The sequence below is a fragment of the Arctopsyche grandis genome, chromosome 1, assembly GCF_051622035.1.
Source record: "Arctopsyche grandis isolate Sample6627 chromosome 1, ASM5162203v2, whole genome shotgun sequence".
NCBI classification, from domain to species: Eukaryota; Metazoa; Arthropoda; class Insecta; order Trichoptera; family Hydropsychidae; genus Arctopsyche; species Arctopsyche grandis.
Window position 1 is genome coordinate 23,557,214 of NC_135355.1, and position 20,864 is coordinate 23,578,077.

A 20,864-nucleotide genomic window follows, 5' to 3' on the forward strand; every position below is an offset into this window, starting at 1 on the left:
TGCTTGTCCATAAAATTTCAAGGACATTTGTGATATGAATATTAAGATTTCAAGCTTTTAAGATGTGATTTTAAGATTTTAAGAATTTAAGATTTTAAGATTTTAAGATGTGAGTAGATGACTCAAATTAGTATTAAGTTATTAAATTAAATTCGCACTTCATTTACATATGTACGTATGTATATTAGAATAATGTAATTATTTTGTAATTTATTTAGATATAACTTTCATTTGAAATATGACAAATGCTTAACGTTTTGAATCTCATTTTTGACACTTTTAGTGCAATTACTATTTTTTAAAGTGCATCAATAATCTCTTAACTATCATCAAGTTTCATATGAAAATGATAGATTATATATATTTATTTATTTTTATTTTATTTCATACCAGGAAGGCATTACAGGTAAACCCCAATGCGCCTTCCTGGCCAAATTACAAACAATACAGCATTTTTTTATTACATACATAAGTCGCTAAATTACGAGACACTGACTTAAACTCGACAATTAACGAGACATCTATGAATTGTACATACATTTTTATTGTAATATTTACATTAATCATACTCAAATAGTGGTGACATAGTGGGTAGGAAGGATTTTTAGCCAATTTTTAATCGGGAATCGTTTCAACAATGAAATCAGAGAAAATTGGCAAACTCTGATAGGAAACGATCAACCAGGAGTCACAAATCCTGGTCTGACCAGCAGCATTACAGATATACTCAGAAATTTTTTTTTCAATCGAGGTCAGCTCAAGGGATCGAACTCGGCGCCTCTCAGTGTTAAGCAGAAGCTTAACCACCGAGCCAAATATATATGTACATAGATACGAGAGCGACAACTTAAAAAAAATCTTCCAAGAGTAAAATCTTTTAAAAGTGCTCAATTTGTCCGTACCGAAGATTTAATCCATATTTCAGCAAATTAATAATATGTGTATCCATTTTTTTAGTCACTTGGAGCCAGCAATGCACCCATAGTACCCACCAAGGTCCTCGGAGATCCTGATGAGTTGGACCGTCACCTGGTAGAGAGTGGCTACGCCGAGAGTGTCGCTCCACCACCACCTGAACCAGCCCTCATAGACCGCTACGAAGATCGCTATGTCTACAGAAGGGGTGGAGGAGCCGACATCGAACTACTAGTAAGTCTCAAATTTAAAATGTAAGGTGTTTCAACAAAAAGTGTAGGATTTGAATTTCAAAATGATTGTAATTTTTTATTTTAAAGCTATTATCTACATATACCTACATACGAGTATATCTACATATATTCCTATAGAATTTATCAAAACCGCTACACAATTCAGAATACATATAAATCATTAAATTTTGTTATATATTCATGCTTTTGAACTATTTGTCAAGACAACAATTTCTATCAAGATCAAACGACCCAACGTCTCGCTGAGACCATGTTTAAGGGCAATAGTAAATAATCAGTAGTCTAAAGTCTTGCTCATCGAAGTCGCTATAAAAAAGAGCCGCAACCGCAAATTTATTAGAAAAATTCATCAAAAAAAGGGTGGCAGTATGTAATGAGATAAAACCGAATCGACTCTTTGGGAGACGTGATTTATTTATTTATTAAAAACAGAAACATACAGTATTTCAATATTTTTTTAAAACATTAACACCAAAATAGTTTTATATTTATTTACTAGTTGAACCCGGCAAGCGTTGCAATGCCACAATAACGCATGCAATTCCCGTTCCCGTTCTCGTTCTCGTTCCCGTTCCCATTTGTCGGAAAAATGCAGGCAGCGAACACATTTGAAATAATTCAATTGTTTTTTTGGAAAGCTTGTAGGATTAATTTAAAGTTTGTAGGATTAATTGAAAGCAGTGACAATTTCTCGTTTAGTGCCCGTATTGAATTGACAAAGTTGATCGATTTGTTCATCAGTGAAATAAATTTGAAGAAATTTGTGATCTACGTTTGGCATTGATAGTAGTGATCCTGCACGATGATAAATTTGCCCTTGCACTTTAAATGTTGGCATGTAATTATCGCGCACGATATTTGTTGCACCGAACGATGTCAATTGTAAACATGAATTGTACTTGCGTATGTTTTTTTAAGAAAGTTTTCGATTGGCTTGTGTCACCTGATACCAACGTTGATAATGGTTCGGGTGGTGAATATAATTCTGGCAATTTCACTTTTCCACCCGCGCAGCACATTTCTGGTGTTTCATGTTTAAATTTGAGGGCACTGCAATACACGCATAGTTTATCCATTTTTCCAATAAGCACACTCGGATGAAGACTGTAATCATAATTAGCATCGTAATTAAATGCACCAAGATTTAAATCAGCGTGCAGTGTTAGTCTGGATCGAACAGTGCGTATTCGATCGGTTTCTCGTCTTGCATTCTGTTGTTCTTTTGATTCAGACTCACGGGCTTGAGTAGTGTGTATTCGATTGGTTTCCAGTCTTGCATCCCATTGCTCGTCTGTTTCTGAAACTCGTGATGCCTTTTTCGTTCGTGCTTGAGGTGTAGATTGACCAATCGCTTTTCGTTTAGGTGGCATAATTAATTAAATATATGAAATGGTAGTTTCCTACTCTACCTATCAATAAAAACACTGGTAATGTAAATGTTCCTTTTTTTACGAATTTGCTTTCTTCAGTTGGCAGACTTCGTGTTTCAAGTAATTGTTGGAGTTGACCGACTTGTATATATCGCGTTTCAAATGTTTTCACAGTAAGCTTCCCGGACATGCATACAACAAATCCTGAAAGTTTCATCGTAATCGGTTGAGTGTTTTAGGAGCCTATATTAATTAAATGTATGAAATGGTAGTTTCCTACATTACCTATCAATAAAAACAATAAAGTTGCTCACCTGTTTTGTCCGCGAATTAATACGAATTTTTTTCTTCAGTTGGCAGACGTTGCTTTTGTTAACGAATGACGAATATTTGACGAATGGTTAACATATTCGAGTGCGAGGCGGCGCGATTATTGTCACGCTCACGTGATGCGTTGAAGGCGGGAAGGTAGCTTTACTTTCGCGTCATGTGTTGCAATGCCACATGCGTTGCAATCCGGCATGCGTTGCAATGCCACATGCGTTGCAATCCGGCATGCGTTGCAATCCGGCATGCGTTGCAATACCACATGCGTTGCAATGCCACAATAACGCATGCAATTCCCGTTACCTTTCTCGTTCCCGTTCCCATTTGTCGGAGCAACGCAGGCAGCGAACACCTTGGTCGCGACGCGAAAACATTTCAAATTTTAGCGAATGACACTTCTTCCCGTTTTTCCCGTTTTTTTTCACAGTAATCTTCCCAGACATGCATACAACAAATCCTGAAAGTTCCTTCGTAATCGGTTCAGTGGTTTAGGAGCCTATTCGAGACACACAAACAGACATTCATTTATATATACAGTCGCGGTTTCGGAAACCGGAACACCATAGAAAAATGTGATTTTGTGTGAAATTTCAGTGATCTCAAATAAAATAAGCACCCAAAGTCAATTAAAATGGTAGATTATATCATAGTGCTTTATTTTAACGACAATCGTTGAGAAAAGAAACAACAACAAAAAAGGTAGGGAGAGTTTTAGCCCGAGCCGGTTTTTATGATGAAACGCAGTCTCCACAGTTGAATGAAATTTTGAATGAAAAAACACAGTTGAGCGTAAGCTTTTAATTTTATTAGCCACATGGTATTATTTATAAATTATAAAAACTTAATTAATATTTTGTTGCGGCTCCTTTTAATTTTATGACAGCTTTTATACGGTTAGGCATATAATCTATTAAGTTTCTTAAAATGTCGATGGGGAAGTCTTCATACCATACTTTTTCAATGGTCTCTTTTAATGATTGATGGCTAGACACATTTTTTTTACTAATCCTATATTTAATAGCCATCCATAAATTTTCAATTGGGTTTAAATTGGGACTATTCCCAGGCCATGTTAATGTCTTTACACCCAATTCCTGCAAATAAACCCGAACCTAAAAAAAAGTAGCAAAAATATTTCAGTTTTTTTTGATCGAAATATTATTAATTACATTCAATATCATTAAATAAAATTAATACTCACTAATTTAGCTCGATGACAAGGGGCAGAGTCATCTTGGAATATGACATCATCAGAATTTGAAAGATGGTTTTCTATTCCGTTAATGGAACCTTATACAAACTGTATTCGACCAATTCCATAATAAGAAAAACATCCCAAACCATGTGGTTTGGGGGTTGCTTCTGTCTCAGGGTACATTTTTGGTCGAATCTTTCTCCAACTTTTCTTCGAATATAAGGAAAACCATCGGAGCTAAAGAGGTTAAATTTCGACTCATCAGAAAATATGACTTGTCGCCAATCCGATGTCGTCCAATTTTTCTGATATTTCGACCACTCTAATTGGTTTTTCATCATTTTCTTCGTAAGTAATGGTTTTTTCACAGGTTTCCGAGCGTGCAGTCCAGCTTCTCTGAGTCGTTTTCTTAAGGTAACATCACTAATTTCAATTGAAAATTGATCCGAGATCTCTTTTCTTATCTCTACAGCAGTTTTGAAACATTGCCATAAAGATAAAAGAGTTCCAGAATCCATTTTCTTTTTCATTATTCTCGACACAGTAGATACAGAACGTCCCATTTGTTGAGAAATTGATCGCAATGAATGTCCAGAGTCTGCCAAAGCCGCGATTTTTATATTCTTCTCCAATGATATTTGAGTGTATTCTTGCATGGTATTTTTATTTTCAACGATTTCGATCCGTACACCTCAAAAACTTACACCAAACTGAACTCAAATCGTAGAAAACAATCATATTTAAAATACCCGATCGTTAAAAACCACACACCTAAAGGGACAATATTTTTATTGCCCAAAAATCGTAAAATCACAAGTGTTCCGGTTTCCGAAACCGCGACGGTACATATGTATATGTAGATTAAAAACTTTAAAATTAATTTTTATACGAAAAAACAAATGAAAATGCTTAGTTACTTTTCCTAGTAATATTACAAACACAATCTCATATCTCTATAATGAAATAAATACATCGTAGTTGTATTAATTCTCTGCTGGTTTGTACAAAAAATTAATCCTAAGCCTCTTATTGAAACAGCCTGTGTATCATAGCGTGTTACATACACGAATAATCCGATGATAATTATAATCGCATCGTTGGATTATCTAATTTGTATCTTTATTAGGACGCCTCACCATTTCAGTCAACGTAATATGGTTTAATACACATACAGTACATACGTTGTAAAATTATTAGACAGAATTAATTATTTAATTGGTGATTATTAATATTCAAAAACAGCATTTATAACTAGTGTATGTAGAAATTTACATGGAACAATTTTGAAAACAAGATAAAATCAAAAAAAAATTATATCGACTTAAATATATTAAATACGTATATATGTACATATATTGCTATCCTAAAAAACTCAAATCTTTGATTCGTTTGTAAAAAATTCTGTTACATTTTTTTTGTAATTTGATTTTGCAATTACATTTTTTTTGTAATTTGAAATTATACTTGAAACTACGTATGTAAAGTTTGACTAAATTGAACAAACGTTTTGGATATTACCATCATTAGCTGATATTTCATTCCCCTAAAAGCTAGATTTAATGTGATGAAGTTTATGGTGTGTAAATAGAAAGAAAATAAGTTATTTTCCAGGAAAAATTACTAGCTGTCGTAGCGTTGTAAATTAATAGAGGTAAAGCATCAACCCTACGCGAATCGTGTTCACGTCGATCTCAACTGATTTATTACCTATTATCGACTATGGAGGCTGCTGAGCGCTCGCATGTTGTCATACGTGCAAAATAATCCATTCTTTGTTTAAAATTGCGTCACAAGTCTTCCCGTAGGAATCCACCCATGACTCGATGATTGATGTCTGAGTTGCGTGTGGGATAAATGGTACAAAGAACGACATGGTAAATAACTGGTACGTGGAAACATTTGGTAGGCACATTTACTTAATATACATATTTTAAAAATAAGTGATTGGTATTAAATAATGATTGAATATCTCGGAGATAGAGGTTATCTTGTAGCATTCGCTATATAGATTTAAGATGTACATACATACCGATTTGAAATGAAATATTGTAAATATGCAAAAGCATTACGAATCGGTTCGTATGTTCTAACGAAAATGAAATAAATAGTTTGATTGATACAAATACACATAAATGTCAAATTTGACGATAGGTACATACATCATTCAATGATTGAATACATGGGTTCATGATATTCGATATGGCATCATTAGAGACCCGCATTTTGGGCATCTATTTTTGTCAATTTTAGCATTTTCATTTTGCATTTTAGCGTTTTAGGGCATTAAAAATTTTCAATTTTAGCATCTATTTTTGTGAAGAGTATAATTTTAAATAATAAAACATTTAGATGAATTTTAATAAAATGTATATACATACTTATGTATATACAATTTAAAGACAACACAACAATTAAAAAGTAATAGAAAAATTCAAAAATGTTTTGGAATAAAAATTTCAATGAAAAAAGCATGAATATAAAAATACAAAGACAAAAAATATAATAACAATTAAAATTTATTAAAACTTAACATGGAGCATATTTCTACAGATTATTTTTTGAGATTTGTGCGACGATCGGTAACAATTATATTGTATTTACTAAAATACCTTTCAGCATCCACACTATTGACGGGACACCAAATAGATTTTAGAGCGGTACAACCAGACTCTTCATATTTAATTTTTGTTGCCATCAATAATAGCAATATATCCGGCGTGGATTCACTTTGTATATTCTCTATTAATTGTCTAAAAAGTGCTGATATCCTTCCAAACATTGAGACTCTGTTAATACATTAAACAATGGCAGGTTTATTAAAAACAAAACTGTTTCTTTTACATTAATATTAGATTTTGTACCTGCCACAGATGGATTGAATAGTTTACTCAATGTTTGGAGGAATAGATTTGTCTCACTTAGTCTTGAGTGCGAGTCTAGTTTTAAGACGCTTTTTTGAGCAGCCTTTTGGATACACAGCTCCAACTCTCTTCTTTTGTTTACAGTAGTAGACAAAAGCAATTGCTTGGTTTTGACAGGAAAAACACCGTCTATGGTAAACTGCAAGCTCTGTTTTATCCCCTCAATTTCTTCACATAATAAATGGGCAACGGGATAGGAAGACCCTTCTAAATTGTCTATTAATTTTATAAATTTAATGCAAATTTCACTTTTGTTTGTTATTTTAGCATCAATTCGCATATTTTACGAATTTAGCATCTATTAGCATCTATTCTGAATTTTAGCATCAATTAAGCATTAATAGCAATTTGCCCAAAATACGTGTCTCTAGGCATCATCAATACAAAAATATGTAGAAATCATCGTCTATTTATGCGATGGCTCATTTTAGTTTATAAAATGGTGTTAAATTGCGATGAAGGTTTAATGATTTATGGGTATTGATATCACCCTGCTCTTTGTCCGAAAATATAGAAATAATTTTCAACTATCGAAATAGTCGAACAAATTTAAAATTTTAAGCAAACCTTCTAACTAATGAGATATCACTATGCCGTAAAGGGTTAGATGTAAATTAGTGTATAAAAAATAGAGCGTTGATATACATATATACATTTATTAAAAGTTTGTTAATATGTATTGTATTGCAAATTATAGGTACATGTATTCACGATATACGAATACTACTTATGTTTTTGCAATTTGTTTCTAAAAGCTACATTACGCAAGAAACTATTATCTTATTTTCCGTTTCACTAGATGTATCTTCTCAAGGGGAATGCCATTGATATACGATAATAGTTTTTATTTCTTCTCGTTTACGACTTAAATTGAAACGGCGGTGATTGTTCACGTGATTTCGCCAAATCGTTAAAATGACGTATTGTTAAATTCTTACAAATAGATATGTGCCTAATTTGCATTAAAAATGTATAGATGTATATATGTAATACAATACGTACATAAAGTGAAAACTAGTAGTGTCGAATTTCTGCCGTGTAAGCAATGCAAAAAAAGCTTATTGGGAATCCTCTTACTGACTTTCATTAAATGTACGACTTGTCATTGTATTAAATTGAATCCCGGTTTATTATTTAATTACGAATCGCAGACAATTTTTAATTTATTTCACTTTCTCACGGCCATTCAAAACGGCTTTTCTTATTGGAAAGAGTTACTTCATGCGACACCTCTTTCAAAGGCATTTCAGAGATGATAGATTCGTCGGCATACCTCAGTCGACAATGTTTGTCGCTAAATAAAGCGGAGCGCTTTTCAAAATCGTCACCGAGAGCTTTCCTCATCGGTGCTAATCTCGTCGTGAAGTTTTTAGGAGAGAAAGCTTTCTCGCGCCTGTGAAAAACGGTTTAGGGGCCGGGAGGTTGGATGGGGTCGGGGAGGATATTAAACTTTCAAGGAAATCCGAGACGTGTTATCCCGAATTTCACAGACCTGACAGCCATCCAACCTCCCACCTAATTCCATTCCACGACGGCGAAGATTGAAAAACACCTCTTCCTAGAAGGTGTTGACGAAAATAAATTTTCAGGTGTTCGCGCCAAAATTGATATATTTTTCTCGCCAAAGGAAGCTAAAGTGACTGATCTGTATTACATATCAGCTTTCAAACAATTTTGAAATGCTGTCAGTGTATGAACGTGACCTACTTCTTGCTTTAGTCGACACGTGCATATATATTATCATTCATCTTTAAATTATACGTATAAATATATGTATACTTACATATAAACGGTATACATACAAACTGTATTTCATATGACAATGTTCGAATAATACTTATTTTGTATACAGATACATATTTATACATATGTATGTCTATATATTACAACTAGCGTTTTAGTTCATTCATATTCGGATGCAATCAAACTAGTAAATTATATCTCTACAAGCGCAAATACACTTTCAACAATTTGCGTCAGTTGTAATATAACAGTTGAGTTTTGACAGCTCTGATATTTTTACGAATGCTTTAGAATTCAATAATACAACAGTCGCTTCCGCAGTTGAAGTATATAAATTTTTCATAAAACTATTTCTTTCGTCACTTTCACTATTCACTATACGATGCATGAAATAGTTGAAAACATTATACACAATTTCGCGAGATTGTCCCGTTAGTGTTTTCCCAGATCCAATTTTATTACAAAGCATTTTATTATCATATATCCACTAATTCTAATGAACTAACTCCAACTAACCAATTAGCAAACAATATAAGAACGCGTTACGTCAGTTTGTGGGGGTTGATCGGTGACTGACCAGTGAAACTGGAAAAAATCACCCTGTAGTGCACACTTGATCACTGAGCAAAAATCACCGAGCAATACAAAAAATAATTGTTGTTTCTGTCATGCTCGGAAAGTGGGTGCGTATGAAAGGGACCAACTGATTGTCCTAGAAAACAGATACAAAAAATCTTATTCATATCTTCACGGACACAATATACGTGTTTGTATTGGTACGTGCCAGCTTTCGCTGCACGAGCTATATTGGTACGTGCCAGCTTTCGCTGCACGAGCTATACGTTAATATTTTCTACATAGATATTACGAATACAGGTAATGACTTTCTCTAGAGAGCAAAAAAAGGTTAACAATAGAAATTGACAAAAGGATACCATTATTTTGTGCTGGCTCATTTCCGCGCCGATCTCTGGCAATGGGTACCATATTACGATAACTCTCAGAATGTGTTAAAAACAAAAATGTGACTTTCCAACTCAATTTACTGGTCGAGTGATGTTTTCACGAAAACCTAATCTTTATATTTGACTTGGTAGTAACTTATAATTGAACTGTATTTTCAGTTGTGTTATATATATACATATGTATATTGACCAATTGGAGTGTATTCGCCATATTAATCAACTTACGTGGGTTAGACGGATTATGTACATATGTACATATGTTCCAACTGGTCAAAATAAACTACAACTGGAAGATACACTTCAACTGTAGCACATACATTAAAGTGAGATGTTGGATTTAAGTATTTACAATTTTTATTTATTTATATAATTTTTTGCAAAATATTGAAGCATTCTGTAATAATTTTATATAAACATTATAGTGTGGTATAAATTTTCTAATGTCAATTATAATTAAATATATTGAAAAGTATTCGGCTTTTGTACACATTTAATATACATACATAAATTCATACATATAATATGTACCTATAAATGTACAATAGACTCGTAAATAATATACGTAGGTTTGGAATAGAAGCATATTAATAGATAGGTTTGTAATATGTTATGGAAGTAAAATATGAAATGAGAAGAATATGTTTAAATATCTGTTAAAATGGTACATTGGCATGTTTCACCATTTAATATTTATATTCATACTTTATTGATCGGAATAGTACGTTTAGATATACATATAATATGGAGATAAAAAACTAATCCTAATAAGTAGTGAACGTAGTGAAATTAAAGACTGACCGAATAAAAATCACGGAAAAAAATATTTTTGTGTTTTAAAATTCGCTAGATTATTTCTCATAAGTATTTAAATCAATAAAAATCATCTGTAAAAGCATCCAATTATTAATTCCAATACTCACTTTAAGCACAACAATACTACATTTTGAGTTAAAGACCGCAGAAGCCTAAAAACTGTGAAAATTGGGCATTTATCTCATATCTCATAAACAAGAGCAAACCATTAAAAACCATCATCATATTAGAATAAAGTGCAAATGGATTTCAACATTTTTTGTTTGAAAATATTGTTTTTACAATTTAAAAAAATTATATAAACTCATCGGAAATAATTTAATTAGATGACAAGTAATTCATCCTGTGAGATTGAATTCCCTTTAGCTTCGGGGCTGATTGAAAGAGTTTCGTCGTAAATATTGTACATATATTATAAGGGCTTCCAAGGGTAGAGTTACAAGTCTCATCACGCCTCGAGCCCCATCCGACCTAGTTCAATACGCTTAGCTATAAAACTATCCAGAGGCTGATTAACCGGAGAGCAAAATATACGTGACCGAGTGGACAAAGCCTTATCGCCAGTGAACCACTATAAAATAAAATCGAGGAAAGCCATCGTCATCCAGTACTTATCAACATATATTGTACATACACCGTGTGAGATTTTCATAAGCCCAAACGCATTGTTCCGAATCGACAGCGAACGCTCGAATATTTTAACACTATCGACCCCAGGGAAAAATTCAATCAGAATATCGTCTACTCGCCTTCTCTTCAAAAGGCATGCAAATGAGCTTTCGCTACCTTAGATCGTTTCGATCCACATAGCCCCTCTTCGTCTCGGTTTTCCTTTGGAACTCGATTAAATTTTGCAAACCTCTTCGTTCTCATACCCCAGTACGCTACTTTAATCAATGGCCGGCTACGACTCGTAATCATCGACAAAGCTCTCATTCCACTCATAGTCCCTTGTTTACCTGAAGTAAAGCCTTGTGTTTACCTGGGGCTCTATTGTAGTCTACCGAGCCTGGATTTGTTCTAAACTTGCATCAGTAGTTTGAAATATGTATGGTTATATTGGTGTTGGAAGTGTTTAAAATTTTTGTAAAATAATGTATGGAAGTTAAAAAAATTGAAAGATCTAAAAACATATTTTGTTCGTTTGTAACAATAAATAAAGTAATAAAAACATATTTTATTTTAATTATTACAAATTAATATAATAATATGTCTTCCAGTTTTTTTCCAAATGCATGATCGGTTGTATTGAATTTGTTTATTTTGAGGGTTTTGATATTGATAGTTGAAAATTCTAATTTATTTACGCGTTTAAAAAGCGATATAAACAATAGGAAAAATTGAGTATATTTCGAGATAGAAAAATATTGTATTAAATTCGTCGTAGGTGTCGTACAAATAAGAGAAAACCGATCGTATATCGGAAAACTCTAGACATTTACATAAAAATGTCGATAAAAACCCTTTTCGACAATATCTTACCTTTGCATCCTGCATAATACACTTCCGGAAAAATAAAGTCGTTTGACCCATTTTTCTTATCGTTATTTTTTGGATGTCTTTGTGGAGATTTCGATTCTTGAAGCGGCTTCCCGAGGATTTTGTTTTTATTAAATGGAAACATCCAATTGTGCGAAAATCAATTTTTGATACGCGATCTCTTATCTGTCGACCATAAATTCGGGTGAAATACATTTTTCTTTTTTTTTATTCGCACGTGAAACAAAATAAAAATCCGATACGTTAAAATGCTAAGGGGGGGGGGGATATAAAAACCAAGGGATACTTTTTATTTGGCTTTTGTGTTTCGGACATATTATGTGAAAAATCAATAAAGCACAGGCGGCGTTTGGAAACTGGTTAAAATAAGAAAACAACTGGCTTTATATGTGAATATCTATTAAAAAATTAAACGCCAAGGCGATATATTATAATAACACTTTTCATTATAATTATTTTTGTATTATAAATTGCCAATTAACTCTAATTAAGGCTCTTTATATTCATAAAATTGAATTCAAACAGTAATAATAAAAAATATTGATGCGACGAGGAAAAATATATATTATGGCATTAATTTTCAGTTGTATAAATAAAAGATCCAAGTGATTGTTAGCTGCCAGAGATTAATTGACCAATTAGTTTGATGGTCGGAGGCCGCGACAGCTTCCAAAACATACCGATTTGTTAGTGGGGGTTGCCTGGAATGAGTTTAAAATAAATGGAGAAAAGAAAGTAAAAAGAAATATCTATCTCAATTTTTTCTTTATTTTACGTTAAATTTTTATCTCGGTGGACAATTTAAATCAATGGATTCAATTCGAATGGATTCAGGCTAGTTCTTCACGTGTTCAATGGATGTGATTAATTTTTAACTTCTTTGATGTGGATAAAAAAAGGTTTATTTGTGAAAATTTCTCTAGATATTTTTACGTCTGCAAATTTGATTACAGTTTATAAAACTTTAAGTAAAATTTTGTCATCATATTCATAATATAATAAAAAAGCATATACATACACACACATATATGTATATATATATATAAAGATAAAGATGTATTGAAACTTGTATTATTATAGAATAGTAACAACTCCAATGTAAATATATTTACGTTGAGAAACGATAGAGAAACATAATTCATTTTTCAAAAAAATATGAACCTACATATGTAGATGTAATGTCGTTTTGTTTGTAGAGTTTAGTTTAAAATGTGGGATTCTGAGTTGAATATATTAGTGGGTGTGTATATTACTATGATTCTGTCCACTATTAATTTTAAGAGTGCTTTGTTGAGATACCTTTTGTCTGCATAAATTGCTTGTGCTTCGCCGTAGAGGACGATGGGCTTTTATCGCCGTAGGCGCCTTGCAATCATTCTCATCATATTCCACGCTTATTTAAGAGTATTTTGCATTTACAAAGCACTGTCATTAATCATATTTATTGCATCAGTTAGTTTGCGTTAATTAATTTCGATTATCGTGAATTTTCTCGTGCTCGCCCTTGGAATTGCTGTTATCTAATATTTAATATAAAATTTGGAAAGAGACTTTGTATGTATGTATGTATATAAGCTTCGTTCGTTGGGTCGTAGAAATTCGTAACGTCATCGAACAAATGATTCGGGGGCAAAGGCGCCGAGGGCGAAGCCCTAGGGGGTGGAGCTTCCGGGGGCGCAGTCGCCAGGGGCGGAGCCTTAGGGGGTGAATCCCTAGGGCTCCGCCCCCTAGGGGGCGCAGGTGCCAGATTCTGGTATACATATAATTTTTTATAAGAGACTTCGTGACAGTCAATTTAATAATAAAAAAACAAATGTGTATTCAAATAAATTTATATAAAATAAAACTATTCAAATAAATTTAATAAAACGTTTACTATTAAATTAGTCATGTTTAAGCGGTTTATATTACGAATACCAAGCGAAGCCGGGTAATACAGCTAGTACCTTATAATTTTGAAAGAGATTTTGTAAGGTGTAATGCAAGGTTTGGATGGTAGAAACCGTGACGTTAAGTTTAATAAAAAAACAAATGAATGTTCAAATAAATTTAAATAAAATAAAACTATTCAAATAAATTTAATAAAATGTTTGCTATTACATTAACCATTTTTCAGCGGCTTATATTACAAATACCTAGCGAAACCGGGTAAAATCACTAGTATATTATATCGATGTATGTGTGTATCCTAGATACCAACTTTATAAGGATATAGTACGTATGTATGTATGACATTTCCACATTAATTTGTTTAAATGCCTTTGAAATGTTAGCAACTTGCAACTACATACATACATATGTACATATGTACATACATACAGTCGCGGTTTCGGAAACCGGAACACCATATAAAAATGTGATTTTGCGTGAAATATCAGTGATCTTAAATAAAATAAACACCCAAATTCATTAAAATGGTTGATTATATCATAGTGCTTTATTTTAACGACCATCGTTAAGAAAAGAAACAACAAAAAAAAGTAAGGGAGAATTTTAGTCCGAGCCGGTTTTTATGACCAAACGCAGTCTCCACAAATGAATGAAATTTTGAATGAAAAAACACAGTTGAGCGTAAACTTAATTTTATTAGTCACGTGGTATTATTTACAAATTATAAAAACTTAATTAATATTTTGTTGCGGCTCCTTTTAATTTTATGACGGCTTTTATACGGTTAGGCATAGAATCTATTAAGTTTCTTAAAATGTCGATGGGGAAGTCTTCATACCATACTTTTTCAATGGTCTCTTTTAATGATTGATGGCTAGACACATTTTTTTTACTAATCCTATATTTAATAGCTATCCATAAATTTTCAATTGTGTTTAAATTGGGACTATTCCCAGGCCATGTTAATGTCTTTACACCCAATTCCTGCAAATAAACCCGAACCTAAAAAAAAGTAGCAAAAATATTTCAGTTTTTTGATCGAAATATTATTAATTACATTCAATATCATTAAATAAAATTAATACTCACTAATTTAGTTCGATGACAAGGGGCAGAGTCATCTTGGAATATGACATCATCAGAATTTGAAAGATGGTTTTCCATTGATGGGATAAAACTTTCTTCTAGAATTTTTTTTATATGCTATTCCGTTAATGGAACCTTGCAGAAACTGTATTCCACCAATTCCATAATAAGAAAAACATCCCCAAACCATGTGGCTTGGGGGATGCTTCACTGTTTTCATGGTACATTTTTGATCGAATCTTTCTTCAACTTTTCTTCGAACATACGGAAAACCATCGGAGCTGAAGAGGTTGAATTTCAACTCATCAGAAAATATCACTTGTCGCCAATCCGATGTCTTCCAATTTTTGTGATATTTCGACCACTCTAATCGATTTTTCACCATTTTCTTCGTAAGTAATGGTTTTTTCGCAGGTTTCCGAGCTTACAGTCCAGCTTCTCTGAGTCGTTTTCTTAAGGTTACATCACTAATTTCAATTGAAAATTGATCCGAGATCTCTTTCCTTATCTCTACAGCAGTTTTGAACCGTTTCCGTAAAGATAATTGAGTTATCAGGCGATCTTGTCTCGGATGTGCATCTTTTCGGTCCTATCCCCTTCTTACGATCAAAAGTTCCAAAATCCTTTTTATTTTTCATTATTCTTGACACAGTAGATACAGAACGTCCCATTTGTTGAGAAATTGATTGCAATGAATGTCCATAGTCTGCCAAAGCCGCGATTTTTATATTCTCCTCCAATGATAGTTGAGTGTATTTTTGCATGGTATTTTTATTTTCAACGATTTTGATCCGTAAACCTTGAAAGCTCACACTAAACTGAACTCAAATCGTAGAAAACAATCATATGTAAAAGACCCGATCGTTAAAAACCACACACCTAAAGGGACAATATTGTTATTGCCCAAAAATCGTAAAATCACAAGTTTCCGAAACCGCGACGGTATGTTATTTTATAATGTAAACGTGACTTTTGTTTAGATTAATTAATAGTATTATTTTATGTAAAAAATATGTATAAAATATACATACATATGTATGTATAAATAATGAGATTTAGTTTTGGTTAAAATAATATAATTTAAAAAATTTAAATGCACTTAATCTTGGGATTTTGTATGAGAAATATAATTAGTCCATTTGATGTATTATGTAATCGTTTGAATTATAAATGAAAAAGGTTTGGTTGTCCTAGGTAAATATTTTCCATTTAAAAATATTTCTTTGATGCGGTGTTAGCTTTGACGACGTTTTTTTTTTCTTTTTTTTCAAAAGTTTTAAACCTTTTTCTGTTTTCCCAGCCATTTCCCGTCGACACGCTTTGCGTACCTTTCAACCTGTGATCTGTTCGAAAGGTAAACATTCACATAAGAGCTAAATTTCATCTGATGATTTTTTTCATGTCTTTTCTACACTACATGCTACCATATTTGCTGAATGGATACTAGTGAAACATGTCCTATTCAAAAATTGCGTGATCGATATTAATTATTTTTTGCGTGTTCGTATTAATTTTTGATATTGCAAAAACTAGATATTTATTTATTTATTTAAATAGGCACACATACAGAATAAAATATAAAAAGAAAGTTGTATAATGAGACAAAAAATTATAATAAAATTAAATAAAAATATAATATTCCATTTACAGTGAGCACCACATGATGATATAAAAAAGTAAAATTACAAAAACATCGAGATTTTAAAAAAAAGAAAAGAAACAGATAAAGTAAAAAAGAAAAAGAAAAAGAAAGACAATAAGGGTGAAGAAGCAAATCTACCACATATTATTTTCTTCACCTTTGTCCTAAAAATACTAAAAGAGTCACTAAAGAGGTCAGGACAATCCTCTAAGCCAGCGGTTTCCAAACTGGGAAGCGCGGACTATTGCCAGGGGAGGCGCCAAAACTTTTTAATAAAAAAATAATTTTCATACCATAATATCTACAAATAAAAAAAACTTCATATCGTAGCTTAACAGTAAAAATTCAATTCATGAATATTTATTTTTATTTTTCTTTCATTTTTATATACACATTTAATTAGCAACCTTTCTCGAAGAAAACCAACATGAAAAGACACATTTGTGGACGAACGGTAATTTTATTGTTAAACTTGCCAGATATGGTTGAAATTTTTGGAAAATTGAGCGGTTTAAATAAATCAATGCAGGGATCACAAATACATCCACTTGTTCAAAAAGACAAAGTAAAAGCTTTCATTAAAAAGTTGAAGTTATGGAAATCAAATTTACAAAATAATGAGTTGGATATGTTTTCACTTTCCAAAAATTTCTGGGCCACAGCCAATATTGAAGCAAGTAAAAATCTTTTTATCGACCACATGGATGGTTTAGTGATGCATTTTTCAAATTATTTCAAAGACCTTGATTTCTCAAAGTTTTTTTTGATACAGAATCCATTTAACTAAATTGAAGAAAACGAATTCGAGCTGACAACCATCGAAAAAGAAAAATTAATAGAATTATCATGCGATAGCTCACTAAAACAAAAGTTTCAAAATGAAATCATATTGCAAAGCAATGAAAATGCTTCTACCGTTTGTAACGTCTTATTTATGCGAAACGGGCTTTTCGGCACTAGCTGCAATCAAAACCAAATATCGAGCCAGGTTAATAGTCGAAAAGGAGTTACGAGTGGCACTCTCCATATTGCCCCCAAGATTTGATGAACTTTGTGACAATAAACAACAACATCCTTCACATTAAATTTTGATGTGTTAGATGTAGTTTAATTAGTAATTTAATATAAAAATAAATATACGTGTTCGTATAAGTTTATGTTATAGCAAAACCTTTTTATTATTCTGTCTATTGTAGTGTTCAATATCTTTTTTTAAATAAAGGTTTATTGAATTATTTAAAACGTGTCTACATATATTATTATATCTATTAAAAAATAAAAGGAAGGGAGGCGTGGAAAAAAAATTTTTTTTTAGGGAGGCGTAGTAGCATAAAGTTTGGAAACCGCTGCTCTAAGCTATCGTAAATACGGCATATACGAACGATTGCACTATTGAAAGAAGTGTTGCTTTGACAAATTGGTGGATAAAAAAGATTTGTGCATCTGGGCATTAACGTTAAAATTAATCTCACTTAAAACAGATGTGTCAATAATACCATTAGCAATCTTATATAAAATTAACAAAGATAGATAAGATAAACATATTAACTTAAAGATTTATAGTTAACTTTGATAATTATTACGTTGAGAGATATAAAAAATGGTTCAATAGATAAAAAATCCATATTAAGATATAAGTGATCAAAAGGATACAATATTTATGGCAAATTGAAAAAAGTTGTGCCAAATATAATTACAATATATGAAAGAAAGCGAAATGTTATACAAATTATTTAAGAAGAAAGGAAATATTGATTTGAACTGGATACCAATAAAACAATTATATGTTCATTGCATGCAAAATGATATAATTATAAATAATAATTAACTTTTTTAATTTAAAAATTATAAATAAATATTTAAAATCATAATGAAACACCCGAATTTACCGAAAACTCTCTTTGAGAGTTCGCGTACTTTTCGCAAAATAGCGGTAGAAATAATAAGGTTTGTAAATTAAACATGAATCATAAACCTTTCTAACAATTAAATTGAAAATGGGAGTATAGCCTTTTTTCAAGTTGTCTATGACTATGTAAATGATTGCTGTATTCAATTCTGTATAAAATTTATATTTGATTTTTAAATGCTTTTAATTATTACGAAATTATTTTCACAATACATCTTACATATATCTATTTTAATAGCTACTGATCTACTGATCATTTTCTATTTTACAATTTAATTTAATTTGGTTAGTAATCATAGTATTATATTATTCTAATGTTAATGTACAGCATAATAGGAAAAAGAGTTCAAAAACCTATTTACAATTCTTATAAATGCTCATAATACATCTAAGACATAATATTAATTAAAGACTCTCTAAAGTCGATGACCTAAAGCAGATTGTGTTTAGGTAATCTGTGTTTATAGGGTATAGACATTTTGTTGTAATCACTAGGGATCCCAAACGAATATTCGAGTATTAGAATTATTAGTCTGATTTTTCAGCCATTCGTTATTCCAATATTTCATCAACTTATTCGTATATATATTTTATTATAGAATATTATTCGTATATATATTTACTTTATCTATGTACGTAGTAACAATAGATGAAGTTTTGTGATCATGCGAAAATTCGAACTCGAGATTTTGACTGATTCGAACTCAGAATCGATCACTGATCACGTTTTCATGATCTAGAAAAAATGTGTGTGTGTGTGTGTGTCTGTGTGGGTGTGTATTTTGGGGATATTTTTAACACCGTTAGTCCTATCGAACTGAAACTTAGTATCCGTTACTGAAATTTTTATCGACACGACGTAAATTTTTTTCAAATTTTTAAGTTGACCGAAAACGGTACCTCCCCTTATAGGAGTCCTCTTTTTTTAAGTTTTTGAATTCAATTATCTCCCAGACCACTAACTGAATCAGAATGAATTTTTTTAAATATGATAGAAATAATAATTTTTATAACCTTAAATTTTTTAAATATTTCTATCTGAACCGGAAGTAGTACTTTTACTCTAGATAATCAAGGTTTTTTATGTTTTTATCAAAAATTTTTTGGTTTATTGAACTGAAATTTCATATCTAGAAGTTTAAGCTTAATACCAAGTTATTTATAAAATTTAGTAGGCATCTGTCAACCGGAAGTGGCAGTTTACTCTTGTTCGATTTTTCTTCCACTATTTTTTTCGACCCCTTAAACATGTGTGTTCGTCACGAAAAAATTCAAGTATAATTCTTGTAGCAATATAATGAAAAGAAAAAAAAATTATTAAATTTTATAAACCGAAAGTGGGATTTTTTTCTCTTAGAAAGGTTAAAAATGTTGTGCCCACTACTCTGTTCACATCCCTGAACGTATTAAGCTGAAAATTTATATTTCTATCCTTTATGTACTAACTTAGAGCTGGTAGGGTTTTTGGTCAGAATTCGTAAACCGGAAGTAGTATTTTTTTTTAAAACCATATTTCAATATTTTATTTTGACCTTTAAAATTATTTGTATTTTCTTAATATTTAATGAGTATGATACTGATAGTGATTTTTAGTAATAAAAAAAATTTGAACACAATCAGACAACCGGAAGTAGAACTTTTGTTTTGTTCAAGTTTCCATACATTTGCGCTCAATTTGTATCGCTATCATAGTCATCAGTTCAATATCGAATTTTGTTTTGTAACCTTCTTATATTCCTCAAATACATAGATAAAGTCATGGGTTGGTCACACCCGAATTTTTTTTTATAATTTTCAGATCTGAACTTGGCTTATGTTTTCTAACACTAAAGAAAATGGCATCTGTTTTGGTTTGATTAATTTGAATTTTCCACTTAGTGAAGTGTTCCGTCATTGTTTTAATTGCAAATTCCAGATTTTTACGAACAGTGTCTGGTTTTTTGCTACTTGTGAAGCAAGCTATATCATCTGTGTAGGGCTATGTGACAGTTTTTTGGAATAGATATGTTATTTATATACATATGTATATGGAGAATAAGAGTGGGCCAAGAAAGCTCCCCTTTAGGAACGCCAGCTGCGATTATTTTCGGAGACGATAAAACATTATTTACGCTAACCAATATATATGCTTTATACGGGTTAGATACGATTTTATGATGAAAATTAGGTAGTTTGGTATTTTGTTAATAAGGAGCTTATGAATGACTCCATCGTGCCAAACCGTGTCGAAAGCCTTTTCTATGTCGAGACATACCACTCCGGTACTATTATTCATATTTAAGTTTTTCGTCACGTGTTCAGTTACATAGTCTTGTTAGTTGTTGGGTCGTGCGA

The 20,864-nt window shown here is 31.8% G+C and overlaps 1 protein-coding gene across 1 annotated transcript in view; it reads left to right on the plus strand.

The window, feature by feature from the left end:
* LOC143917263 (multiple PDZ domain protein-like) overlaps positions 1-20,864 on the plus strand; it is a 210,368-nt gene that overhangs the window by 35,348 nt on the left and 154,156 nt on the right. Inside the window, exon 4 of the mRNA XM_077438749.1 lies at positions 958-1,149. Coding sequence (XP_077294875.1) covers positions 958-1,149 — 192 coding nt within the window. The remainder of the gene's footprint in view (positions 1-957; positions 1,150-20,864) is intronic.